The sequence below is a fragment of the Mixophyes fleayi genome, chromosome 7 (assembly GCF_038048845.1).
Source record: "Mixophyes fleayi isolate aMixFle1 chromosome 7, aMixFle1.hap1, whole genome shotgun sequence".
Taxonomy (NCBI): domain Eukaryota; kingdom Metazoa; phylum Chordata; class Amphibia; order Anura; family Limnodynastidae; genus Mixophyes; species Mixophyes fleayi.
In genome coordinates, this window is record NC_134408.1 from 139,973,062 (window position 1) to 139,985,919 (window position 12,858).

The 12,858-nt window shown below is 42.5% G+C and overlaps 1 protein-coding gene across 1 annotated transcript in view; it reads right to left on the reverse strand.

Moving 5' to 3' along the window:
* Positions 1-8,289, reverse strand: part of KYNU (kynureninase) — a 64,229-nt gene extending 55,940 nt beyond the window's left edge. Inside the window, exons 1-3 of the mRNA XM_075178675.1 lie at positions 8,218-8,289; positions 6,824-7,024; positions 5,125-5,245 (exon numbers count right to left, since the gene is read on the reverse strand). Coding sequence (XP_075034776.1) covers positions 5,125-5,245; positions 6,824-6,992 — 290 coding nt within the window. The 5' untranslated portion in view covers positions 6,993-7,024; positions 8,218-8,289. The remainder of the gene's footprint in view (positions 1-5,124; positions 5,246-6,823; positions 7,025-8,217) is intronic.
* Between the last annotated feature and the right edge of the window lie 4,569 nt (positions 8,290-12,858).

Below are 12,858 nucleotides of genomic sequence, written 5' to 3' on the forward strand. Positions count from 1 at the left end.
CTCGGATGCACACAGCAGAGTCCGACTTAAGCTTTGGGCATCTCAAAGGTATGTGATTTTCAGCCGTATCACTTGCACCATCTACCGGTCTGAATTATGGTGATGACGGTCACGTACGCATGCTACAACATGTGTTTGCATTCAGGGAGCAAATGTAAAAATGCATTTTATGTACAGAAGACATAAATAACATCCTAATAAATGTATTTTATGTAAAATTATTTTAACTATACTGTATTATTAACAGGTGACATTAATTGAATACATATTTTTTTTCAGTGCGTTTTGGGACTTGATATCCCACATATGTATTGCACGTAGCCTGTAGTGTATTCTCTGTTAGACCAGAGCGCACCTAGACCCGTATTCTTCAGCAGACGCATCTTTACATCCACTCCTTGCTGAATATGGATGTGCGTACTCCTGATGTACATACGTTTTGCCTTTGTTATTGAATCAAGCCCAGTATGTTTTTATGTATTTGAACAGATGTTTCTGTTCTAATGAGTATTTAGTTTTTTTAGAGCAGGTTGTGCTGGGAATTACAGATTAAGGTATATGCTGAAAACAGCTATTTAGGAGAGAGGTACTGATCTCGCAGCAAGTGGTTCACATAACCGTAAGCTACAATTATAGTCAGTATTGCAGATGTAGCAACTCACAATAATCCATACTTGTCTACTTTTTAAATCTGTACTCCGGGAGATCGGAGCACAGATCATGTGACAGAGGGTAGGAGGGGGCGTGATAACATCATTAGGTCACTATAACCCCGCCCCTACCAGAAATTCAAGGCATTGAATAGCGGAGGTGGGGCTTAATGATATAATTAAATTTTGCAGTGAATTTTGGCATTTTACAGGGTCCGGGAAGTTTGCCTATTCTTCCGGGAGTGCGGGAGGACTCCCCGAAATTCGGGAGCCTCCCAGAAATTCCGGGAGAGTAGGCAAGTATGCAATAAACTGGCAGCTATGTCTTTCTGCCACAATAATCCTGCTTATAACCATACCTCCCTTCACTGTTCCGGTGCGATTTAATATAGTAAACTATTTTAAATGTGTCTTCTTTCATGATAATTAAACTGAAACCTATTTTTTTAATTGGAATTATATAGTGTATTGTTAATGGAAATACATAGTCATTATACTGTATGTATTGTTTTGTTATATTTTGTGCTGTCCAATTGTTTCAATGAAGAGTGCCACATCTATGTGTCTGAAGGGCCAAAACAACATTAGAGCATACTCGACAACTTTGGAGATCACCCCTCCGGGAGATCTCCAAAGTTGGCAGTGTCTTGGGGGCGTGGCTATGCTAATCGTGCCATTAGCCCCCCTACCCCCGCTATACAACATCAGTTTTGACCTATTATAGCAGGGGGCGGGGCCAGGATGACATGACTAGCCCCGCCCCCACCCACTTCACCAACAAAGCGGACAGGATTCAACAGGTTGTCCAGGGGAGCTCTCAGAAATTCGTGAGTCTCCTGGGCATTCCTAGAGAGTAGGCAACTATGTAATAGAGCTTTCAAAGGATTCTAGGGGCCACAGAAAGCTTGGAAGCCATTATCTGGACCATCCTGGTATATTGCCATTTGTGAAGAGCTTTTAGTGACTAAACCACTTTATTAATGCACATTAACATCAGTCTGACCTACTGGCTGCAAATACAATAACCCTGTTTTTATAACAAATTCCAGTGTTCAGCTTCAGGTATATTTCATTGTACACAGCACTGTTGTATTTCATTAGATTTATGCATTAAACCTATCACTGGGTACAAGGTTATTGGCAGACGCTGCTCACTAAACCTGCTTTTAGTAACAGAGTAATAAAAAACAAACAAAGAAGCATCTTGTGAACTTTCCATCCCCAATAACACACACCCAGTGTAAATACAGTACATTGCAGGTGATTATTACTAAATATGTTCTGGAAAACCCGGCAGCAGAGTTTAATCAGCTGAGATAATGGCATTTCAGCTACTGGCAGCAGACTCTCTGTGTCCTGTCGCATTTGCAGCCTGCTGCTAAATGCTATGCAGATATTTCACAATCCCTCACCTTCCCATACTTTGTCGGTATTGAAATAATTAACTTTGACGCTGTGGAGGAAACTTTGAGGGTTTATAAAGGATTTCCAGCATGTCGCATATTTCAAAATAGCTGCCGTTTTACTCAGGCCCTCGATTTGAAGCCTAACATTTCCATAAAGAGAAAATAGATTTTAAATGTGGATGGACTATGACAACTTAAGGACAGTAGAAACTGCTGACTTAGTTAGGAACCTTCTAAAAAGTAAAGCTTGTCTTTTAAAACTTAAGCAAATTATTATGTCTCCTATGTGCACTTGGATATCTTTAAGGTGTATCTATCCCGAGGGAGGTGGGCGTGCGGGGGCGAGAACCGGGAGGTTGCCCTGCTCTCCCGGGAGCCCGGGAGGTCTCCCGGAAATGGGGAAGTCTCCCGGACATTCCGGGAGAGTAGGCAACTATGCGTTAAAGAAAAGCAGCTAATGAATCTCTAGAGACTGAAGTGTCTTTTACATATCTGTCTCCATTGCTGAAGTCATGTTGTCTTACCTGTCATTCTTTGATTAAATCTTGGTTTCCATGAAAATGGCCACCTCCATAGGCATCAATACATGGACATAGGACACAATTTCTGAACTGTGTCATCATGCCACAGATGGCGAAGCCAACCACGTCTTGTACTGGCTCCGCATCAGGGTGAATGCCAGACTCTTCAGGGAGTGAGGGAGGTCACCCCTATTTCAGGGAGTCTCCCTGACATTCAGGGAGAGTTGGCAAGTATGAGATAATGTAATGGCCTGAGCTATATTGTCATCAGGAATATAGTTCTGTACAAGGTAAGGATATATAAAACCCAATAGAATGTTGGGGAACCCATTGATTACTCGTTAACATCCAGGGAATGGAATGCAAACATTCCACAGAAGATAGTGTTGCTTGCGAAAATTGTTTTGCTTCATATGTCTCAAAAACCTGTACAGTGACTAACAAGATTTTCTCCCTTAACATAAGCTTTTGCAATCAGCCCCTAAAAGTGGTTATATGAAATTAAACTTTTTTGTTTCTTTGATTTCTAGAAAACACTAAATAAATATTCAATGATATCTGGTTGCTACTGATATACCTGCCTGGTCAGTTCCAACGCAATAACACAAAGTGTTAAAAATTATGAAAAGACTAATGTGGCTTCTAAAAAAAAAAAAGAGCTAATGAGCGTTTCCTTCACCTCTATTTTCCCTGTCACCACTCTCATTATTGAACATTTAATTACTATGTAGTGCAGGAAGAACTGCCGTGAGGGCTCCAAGTGCTACTAATGGTTTTGGGTAATTCAGGCTGAATCGTCATACACCCTTTGTACGTAGATTCTGCTCTTATTTCCAGGAATCCATTTGATCATCCGAGGTGACCTTGCCATTAGAAAGGATTTTAGACCGATACTAAAAATTTGGGATGTAAAAGGATGAGATACATGATTGAGTTTTCTCTCGGTGTTAAAGGCACAATAAATAGTAGCACAATCATTTCTAGGTCGGCAAACATGATGATTTTAAAGCAGGAAACCTGCATAGATTTATAATTTTTTCTTTAAATAGCAAGCGAAGTACTTTGTAAGGTTGCATTTTTCTTAGCTATCCTCTAATAAATTACTATCTTCTTTTCACAGCTCTCATCACGTCATGTGATGGCACAGGGGGGAGAAGGAGGATGTCAAAGTGCAGACAGAGCTCAGAGGGCTATTCCAAAGATTCTCTGCTCACTACATCATGTGCCATATGACTGTGGTTGCCATGGTAGACAAGAATTATAAATTATTAATAGAAGTCTGAAGAAAAAAGAAAGGCAAAATGGTAAACACCAACAATCTTCTTATAGACGGCTAGATGATGTATGTTAACATACCGGGTTTTCACCGGATTGCTGCTTTAACAATAAATGGTTTTATGAATAATTGAATTGTTTTAATTCAAAAAACATTGCCTTTCTTACAGCCTCACTACAACAACGAGAAGTTAGTTGGTGATTAGTCCCTGGGAAAAAAATCTGCAGATAATCTTGGTGACGGGATTTCTGGGTAACGCCCTTTACATGACAGCTATTTGAGTCACTGTCCAATCCACTGGGATATGGCAGTAATTTCCATAACACCCAAAAGCATTGACCAATAAACTTTCACCATGCAGAACCTAATAGCTCCCCTTTCACAGAGTGAACCCTTTGATCTTACCAATAATTTCCAGAATATTCGTTTAGTACTCTTCCTAGATAGCTGCAGAACATTGCTCTGTTCCAGCTACCCCATTTACATATGTTGCAGATGATCTCACCCACAGAAACAAACATACTCTCAAAATGGATTTAACTTGACCTACAGTTAAATATCTGCAGTTTTGAAATTGCTTAGCCACCTTCAGACAACTTTTATTTATTTTAACTACTATGAAACTTTTACTAAATACATTGCTTTTGCCCTTCTGTGTTTTTCAGTAAAGTGTTGATATCATATAGTTTGCTTATATTTGTTGCCCTTCGATATAACAGAGCTCCACTATGTGATCTGGATACAACTGTATACAGGGAGCAGCTCTGTGTCGTATCCAAGGCCAAAGAAAATAAGCAACTGTTCCTGGAAGACTTTGCTGAAAGGCACAGAAGGAGACAGGAAGTAAAGTAATATGTAGGACTGTTCAAACCATTAAATTAAGGGCATCAGGGGAGAAACAGTATATTTTGGGCCCCACAGCACCACAAGTGATGCCGTTCTCGTCCCCCTGGCCCTTCCTCTCTACTCAGAGTATCGGGGGGTGGTGGGTTAGGGTGATGGTGGTTCCTTATGAGCCTGTTTGGTTGCATATTTATTCAATGCACATGTAACATTCAGAAAAGGTTTGTCATTGCTCTTTTGAGGGGGCAACAGCATTGCTAGGCCTATCTCACCCCTCGGACTGCCTCACCCCATTATTGCTACACCCTGGAAGACTAATAACTCACTTCTGGAAACTGCATTCTTACAAATACATTTAGACATCGTCTGTTCTTCCCTCGTTTGCTACAACAGGGCTGAATGTGAAGTCTGACAAAATCAATACATACATTTTCGCCCACTTGTCCAGTTCTTCATCAATATAGGGTTTAACATTCTTTGGTAAAAGGCCGAGAGAGTTGCCGCATAAATATATACAGTCGTCTTCCCCATTGACAAGAGATTCATCTGCTGGATTAAATATAGGTACAAGATAAACACATAGCAATGATGAAGACATACACATAGCAATCAGAGCCTGGAGCAGAATAGATATAAGAGGCAGTGCTCCGGTTACCGGTGACGGCATCATGTGGCCGTATAATGGGGGGAGGGGGTGTTTGTTAACTATGAAGAACAGGGGGCAGAGGGCTGCACATTGTATTATGGGCGATTACTGTGTTTTATTTGTAACAATGGTTGTTTTAGGTCCTTTCCCATTATGACAACGGGACCCCATGCGTATTGTCCCCCTTGTTTAAGCAACCCACTCAGGTAACTGCAGTGGTGCTGGTTACTTCATTTAGGAGAGCAGACATACTTTATTAATTTATTTAGATGTTTTTCATTGAAACACAATATAGATACGAGCTGACGGTCACCATCAGCATGCATGTTTACACCAAAGCTTAGGGAGCCTCGGCAATACGTCTCCTAAGAGGGTCTAAGGTGGGGTCTAGTCTAAAAAAGCTCCAGGACAAAGGCCTAACAAAATTACCTGGTGCCCGAGGGCAACCGAGTATAGACATCATGACGTGACATCCGTTCAATGCGTTCCTGAGTCGCACTTTCCATCCGTACATAATTAAAGATGCCGGACATAAAGACTGCTTGGTATATGGTAAGTCGATATTGTCATGTGGTCGCAGTTATACTTTTCGGTGTTATTTTGTAGTTATAAACTCTGTCGGGATTGTCAGTGCCATTAATTCGTACCACACTCATATCTGTGACCGTGTGAATCAGAGACACACTGGACAGTGAGTGGAAGAGAACAGTGAGCACCAGGGGCCCTATGAGAGTAGGGGCCCGGTACAAGTGCCCTCCTGTAGACCAGTATCACCCTACACTGCCTCTCCATCAGTATGCCACATCTCCAAGGTGCCATATCCCACCGATCTGCCTGTCCTGGCATCGGGTCCGCAAGAGCAAGTTACATGCAACTCAAAATTCAGCTTTGTTTTACTGCGCGTGTACAATAAAAAAAGCTGATTATTTTTTTTGCGGCCTTAAAACCAACTCTAAATCCATAAGGGTCAGGAATCAATAACCTGACTGGGGAAAAGGACTGAGGAAACATAGCCAAAATATATAAGTAGAGAGGGCCTCTGCACATGCTTGTTGCTCGCCCCCCTCACCTGCGGGCACCTTAGTGGCTGCACGCCCTTAAATGGCGTAAGTTTAGCCATTGCCTCGTGACATCACAAAGAAGTGTCTGGACGTCACTTACACATTACAGCGAAGCTAACGAGAGATCCAAAATACTACAGAAGCACAGTTGTACATATATAAGGAGACATAGAATGGACAGAACGGCAGCGAGCAGGCCTCACAATAGACAAACAGTGGCTGACATGGGACAAAAAGCATGTCCGGCAGGTGACCCACTCGTACCGTTGGTGACATAGACCGGGTATATATTACCCCCAAGCTCACTAGTTCATACAGTTCATTTCAGTACAGAAGCTCAAAATTCTGATCATATTTCACCTTACGACAAAAAAAAAAGCAGAATCAAAGCCAAACACAAAACATAACAATGCGTCTTACTTGTTGGCAAATCCTTTTTCTTTGGAATATGAAAACACTGCTTAAGATGCTTTAATTCATCTTCATCGTCTAAGTGAAGAGCCAGCTTCTCACAGAGCACACTGCACCCTAGCTGAGACGCTGTGCTCTCTAACGTCGTTACCGGTGACATATGAGACGACGTATTCATGATGAAGCTGAACAGGGCTCTGCAAACCTGACCTGAAATGCAGAAATATCTCCATCACACCTCAATGCATCATTTCTAGCCAACCCGCTCTCTGTCAGAACAAGTTATACGTGCTGCAATGTTTCATAGTGTTTCTGTGACAAATTCCACTTTTCCCTGGAAAAAACAGTTAATGCTTTTCCGAAAGTAGCCAGAACTGCAATTCACATGCAAAACAGGGGACTCAGTTACTTGGAAACTGTCTTGCAACTTGAACTGATTGTCAAAAGGAAATTTTTTTAATTGGCCTTACAGTTTTTTCTTCTCTAGAACACTTTTTGCTCCCCAGGCATCAGGGTGACTCAGAGAGGTCTCCGGAGGTATATCAGAGGGTCTGCCCCGTGGCTCAATTTCTCCATTTGAAGAGAACCCCCACCACACACAGACACACACACACACACACACACACACACACACACACACTGAAATGCTGACAAAGCAATCATACTATTCAAGTGTGAAGAAAACAGACTGGAAGGGATTTTAGAAAACATGTTTAGACTTTTAAAGCTGGAGATATACATATTTTAGTTAATAAAGCTCTTTTCATGTCATGTAGTTGAATCAGTGTACAGAACTAGAATAGGGAAATTGCATTTTAATAACTGATTTTGGACTATAGGGGCCTGATTCATTAAGAAAAAAAAAGCAAAACAAAGGAGTACATTTGCTCCTGGACAAACCATGTTACAATGTAAGGGGTGAAAATTAGTTTATTATTTTATTAAATACTGGTTGTTTTTTCATGTAGCACACAAATACTTTTATTTTTACAAAACAAAGAGACAGTTGTTGTCAGCACTTGTCTTTAACACTGCATATGTGTGTGTATCAAGCAAAATGAAAACATGAGGTATTGAGCAGACCATTCTCCTGCATGACGCAAACCTCTGTGAATGGCGTCATTTTGGCCACAATGACGTGATTCGCTGCCCCACGCCCCCCTCCATCCTCTCAACCCACCTCCCCTCCGGGATCTTTCCTCCCTACCTTTTGGGTGTTGAACCAAATGTCCCAAAACTGAAAGGCACAAATGCTAAACACAACACCAAATACTGATAGATACATATCTTTCCCTAATTTGTAAATATCTATTTGGAAAATCATTTCCACTGGATACACCCCAACAAACAAACACTTTAATTAATTGTAAATGTAACACTTTCACAAAACATACGGTACATACCTTATGTCTCTCAATAATGAAAAGTAGCAAAACAAGAAATGTTACAATGTGCAAGTACAAAGCATTTGATCCTGCAGCAAGGAATACTCTTCCACTCACGCCCCCTTTGTCAGCAAATAACTATGGTAGCAAAGGTTATTGGCTTCACAGAAATGCACATGAGAGAGTGAACTGTTGTAAACACTGTTTTGCACATTGATATCTTGTGCCAGGAATCGTAATAGTATCACAAAATCATTTCAACTACTAAACCTTACCTGACACCTACTCAAAACTGCACATGATATCTGAACAGAAAACAAATATTTAAACATATGATACATTAAAATGCTTACGGTTGATTACATAATCAATAAACATTAATCTTAACCTCAACTCTGAAGTAATATATAATAAAGACACCACACCAACTTGTTGGCAAATAACTCTTATTTATTTAAATTAAACCGTAACTGCATTGGTGGCGGGGGAACACTGAACTCGACCTTGTCCATCCATAAGCGCACACTGTTTCTTAAACTTAAAGGGGGACAGCCATCTCCAGGAACGCCGGAACCCGCACTCCTCTGGGCTAATCGTAATGCATTGTGATTCCCGGATGCTCAATGCGTAGTCCACCAATTGACCGCAGTTACCTGGCTACGACTGCATTCACCTTCTTACGGGCACGGTCTGCCATTCCTCCATCTGGAAAAGATCTCCACACTAGCCGGGGAACTATGTCGGACCAGCACAGGAACAATTCAGGCCAGGAGGCATGTACCCATGTTAGATCGGACACTATTGCTAGGCACAACTCAATAGATTTAGCGTTGCCAAAATCATTACCCCCCAGATGTATAACAAGAATATGGGGAACCCCACTTTCCGCTATTTTTCTGGACAGTAGTCCTTTAAAACGCGGTCACTTCATTCCCCTCCAAACTAACCAAGATACCACTACCAGGCAGGGGAAAGCAGCCGTGCCACTAGCCGCAGCGTGCAATGCCGTCCCAGTGCACAAATGAGTGACCAAGGACCCAGATCAGCAGCAGAGTTCCATGAACTGTATAAAAATGAAATCCAGCAAAAATAACACCGTTAAAGCATCACACAGCAACATAGCAATTCCATTGGCCATTGAACACAGAAGCCACTGCACATTGAGACAAACGAGACCCACTCCAAGGAGAAGAAGGAAACTTGACAGAGATCAGGAGGAAACAAAAAAGAATTAGCTGAAGGATGAGCAGAAGAAGATGAGCAACAAAGGCAAAGGTAAAAACCATCAAAACCTCATGGTACCAATAGCCAATCAGATCCACTTTTAGAGGGAAAATCTGTAAAAATCCCTTCACACCCCTGCACCCAAGAGCAGCAAGCAATAGAGTCCTGTGTCCACCCATGAAAAGGAGGATAAGAAAAGTTCAAGAGAGAAGAGAGGGCCTCATGTATCGTCAATATGCAGCAGACTTCCATTTACCAAAATCCTGAATATATGGGCCTGACTCCCCATCTACAGCTGCAGACGTGGCCGCTCCAATTCTAAACGAATGTGTGCCAAATTGCACGCTATTCAAACCCAAGGTGTCCAGAGTGCGCTTAAAGACCACTGTAAACTAATAGCATGTGAGAGAGGACCCATCACTATGCACCAGCCACGGCGACGCATCTTTCGGCTTTAGTCCCGAAAAGATAGCGACCACTTGCACCGGGTAAATCGTGCAACTGCACCGAGGCGACAATGTAACCCATCATCCCTTACCCAGCTGATCCGTCTTGGACCGATGCACCCTGCAAGATATCAAATGAGGTGATAAAGCTACCTCCTCAGCTACCATCCCGGAGAGCAGGGCAGACCGCCCCGAGGCAACCAACTCGCTCACCCGAAATGCGCCAAAGAAGAGCATCACAAAGGCCAAGCTAAAATGACTGCTTTCATATGGATCTCGGACTATACCAGATATCGCACCTAGCAAATCTTTTAATATCCCTTGACTAACAGGTCTCCTACCATCAGGGAGCGCTTCCTTGCCCAGCCCCTCAATGCCCTAGCAATTAAGAAACCCCTAGTCACATTGACTAAACAATATAGCTTGGAAAAAAATGAGAAAATGAGATACCTGCAAGGAAGGCAGACATTGCTGCCTTGGACTTACCGGCGTTATCGCCGGACCACATAAATTCCTGCATCCGGTCGTTCCCATCACCACTGACCCCCGGAATCGCAATCCGAAAGGCTAGCCACTCCCACCAGACAGCCCTATATCTACGCAGCATAGAAGGAGCTAACGAGGATTTTGCTCCTTATTCGGACTCACAATCTGCCCGACATAAGCGGGACAGGGAGAACCATTGAGAGCTGCCTTTGGGGCAAGCATCCGAAACTTGTCCCACTTCCCTCAATGTTCTGGGATAGTGTTCTGTCCAGGGACCCCTGGATGCCCGAGACCCCTGGGCTGTAGCCCAGTTAGACCTCGGGTTAATCCGGCCATGACCACAAGTTTAGATTTGATTACTGTTCGATTGTAAATCATTGGATCTTATGATCAGAATGTATGGTCAGCTTCAGGGGCAGGCTGGGCTCTGGGACAGGGGGGCACCTGCCCCCCCAGGCTGGTCCTTTAGTGGGCTACCATGGGCTAGGTCGCTGGGCCACCTGCATTTTTTTACCTTTAAAATCTTCCTAAAAGGCTGCTGAGCGAGTCTCTGACCCCGAGTTAAAATTTACCAGCCCTCCCCTGGTCAGCTTAAATATAAACTACTCTGCAACATAGTTCAAGGCTGAGAGTGTTCTAGGGATATCTAGATAGTTAAATGAATGAATGGAACAAAGAATTCTGATAGGAGATAAAAACCAACTGACTTAGATTGTACGATCCTTTGAGCAGGGTCTTCTCTCCTCCTGTCTTCTCCACTTTCAACTCTGCTCGCCAGCTTCCCTGCCTCCTCCTCGAGGACCCTCTTCCCCCGCCCCCTCTCGCTCCCTCCTCTTCCCCCTGGGGGTCTCCTTCTTATCCGTGCCCTCCCTCCTAGGTGCCGTTGTTGGCAGACCATCCCCTCTTCTCTTCCCCGCCCCTCTAGCTGTGCCCTGAGCTCACTGAGTTACTGTGATTATTGTTTACTGTACTGTGCTGTCTCACCTCGTATTGTAATTTCGTTTGTCCCTGTACGGCGCTACGGACACCTAGTGGTGCCCTATAAATAAAAATTAATAATAATAATAATAATAATAATAATAATTTGTGGACTTAACTTACATGAACTGATCATCAAGATAGATTTGTGTTTATCCCAATCCTGTTTAAATTCATGTTATTTATCCAGTTACATCAGGTAGTTTCTTACAAGCATCCTCTATTCTTTCATTAAAATAATGGTTCCTAATATTACTTCTATGTTTAATGTCCACTATTTTTTTTTTGACGTTTCCCCATTTATTGTAATTGCGTAAAATATGGGGGTGTCTGAGTAGTACAGATTAATAAGCTATTTTCTCACAATAAAACCAGTCTGTTTGCTGTTTCATAACCCAACTACGGTATCTTACTTTTGTAGCTAAGTTCCGCCTGTTACTAATTATACTTCTCTTGGATATAAGATAAAGAACTATACGGTATGGGAAGTACCTAGACATTCTGCTTTCTGACGTGGCAACTAAAATATTTATTATTAACAATTATTTATATAGTGCTTTATAGTGAATATTTCATAATCCATCATTGGGCTGCACGGTGGCTCAGTGGTTAGTACTTCTGCCTTACAGCACTGGGGTCATGAGTTTAATTCCCGACCGTGGCCTTATCTGTGAGGAGTTTGTATGTTCTCCCTGTGTTTGCGTCGGTTTCCTCCTGGTGCTCCGGTTTCCTCCCACACTCCAAAAAAAACCATATTGGTAGGTTAATTGGCTGCTAACAAATTGACCCTAGTCTGTGTGTCTGTCTGTGTGTGTGTATGTTAAGAAATTTAGATTGTAAGCCCCAATGGGGCAGGGACTGATGTGAGTGAGTTCTTGGTATAGCGCTGCGGAATTAGTGGCGCTATATAAATAAATGGTGATGATGATGATCATTCACACCAAACCTTATCTCAGTAGAGCTCTACATTCCCTACCACATGGACACACACACACACACTAGGGTTAATTGTTGTCATAAGCAATTAACCCACCAGTATTTATTTGGAGTGCAGGAGGAAACTGAAACAAAGGGCGAAACCCACGGAGAACATGCAAACTCCAAACAGATAGGGACCTTGCTGGAATCTAACTCATGATCACAAAACTGTTTGGCAGCAATGCTAACCACTGTGCTACCATGTTGCTCATTATATGCTGCTCTAGCAGCAATAAGAATTGCTAGCAAATACAATCACTGATCCTGTGGGGGGTTGTAGGGTTTGGGTCTTATTTTTCCAGTGAATGGTGCATCGGGGCATTGTATTATTTCCACATGGACTGTTAACCGGGTCCTGCTTGAGCTGTGGGCTCATAGGTTTAGGGGCAATATCATATTTTCGTGTGACAACTTAGGAGTTGCACATGCTATTAATAAACAAAGTGCATCTTTCCCTAGTTATTTGCTTGCTGTGAAGGCTAGTTTTGCGTTACCTGCTTTTCGAGATTACTTTCCAGGCCAGACACGTTCCAGATGTAGATAGCAG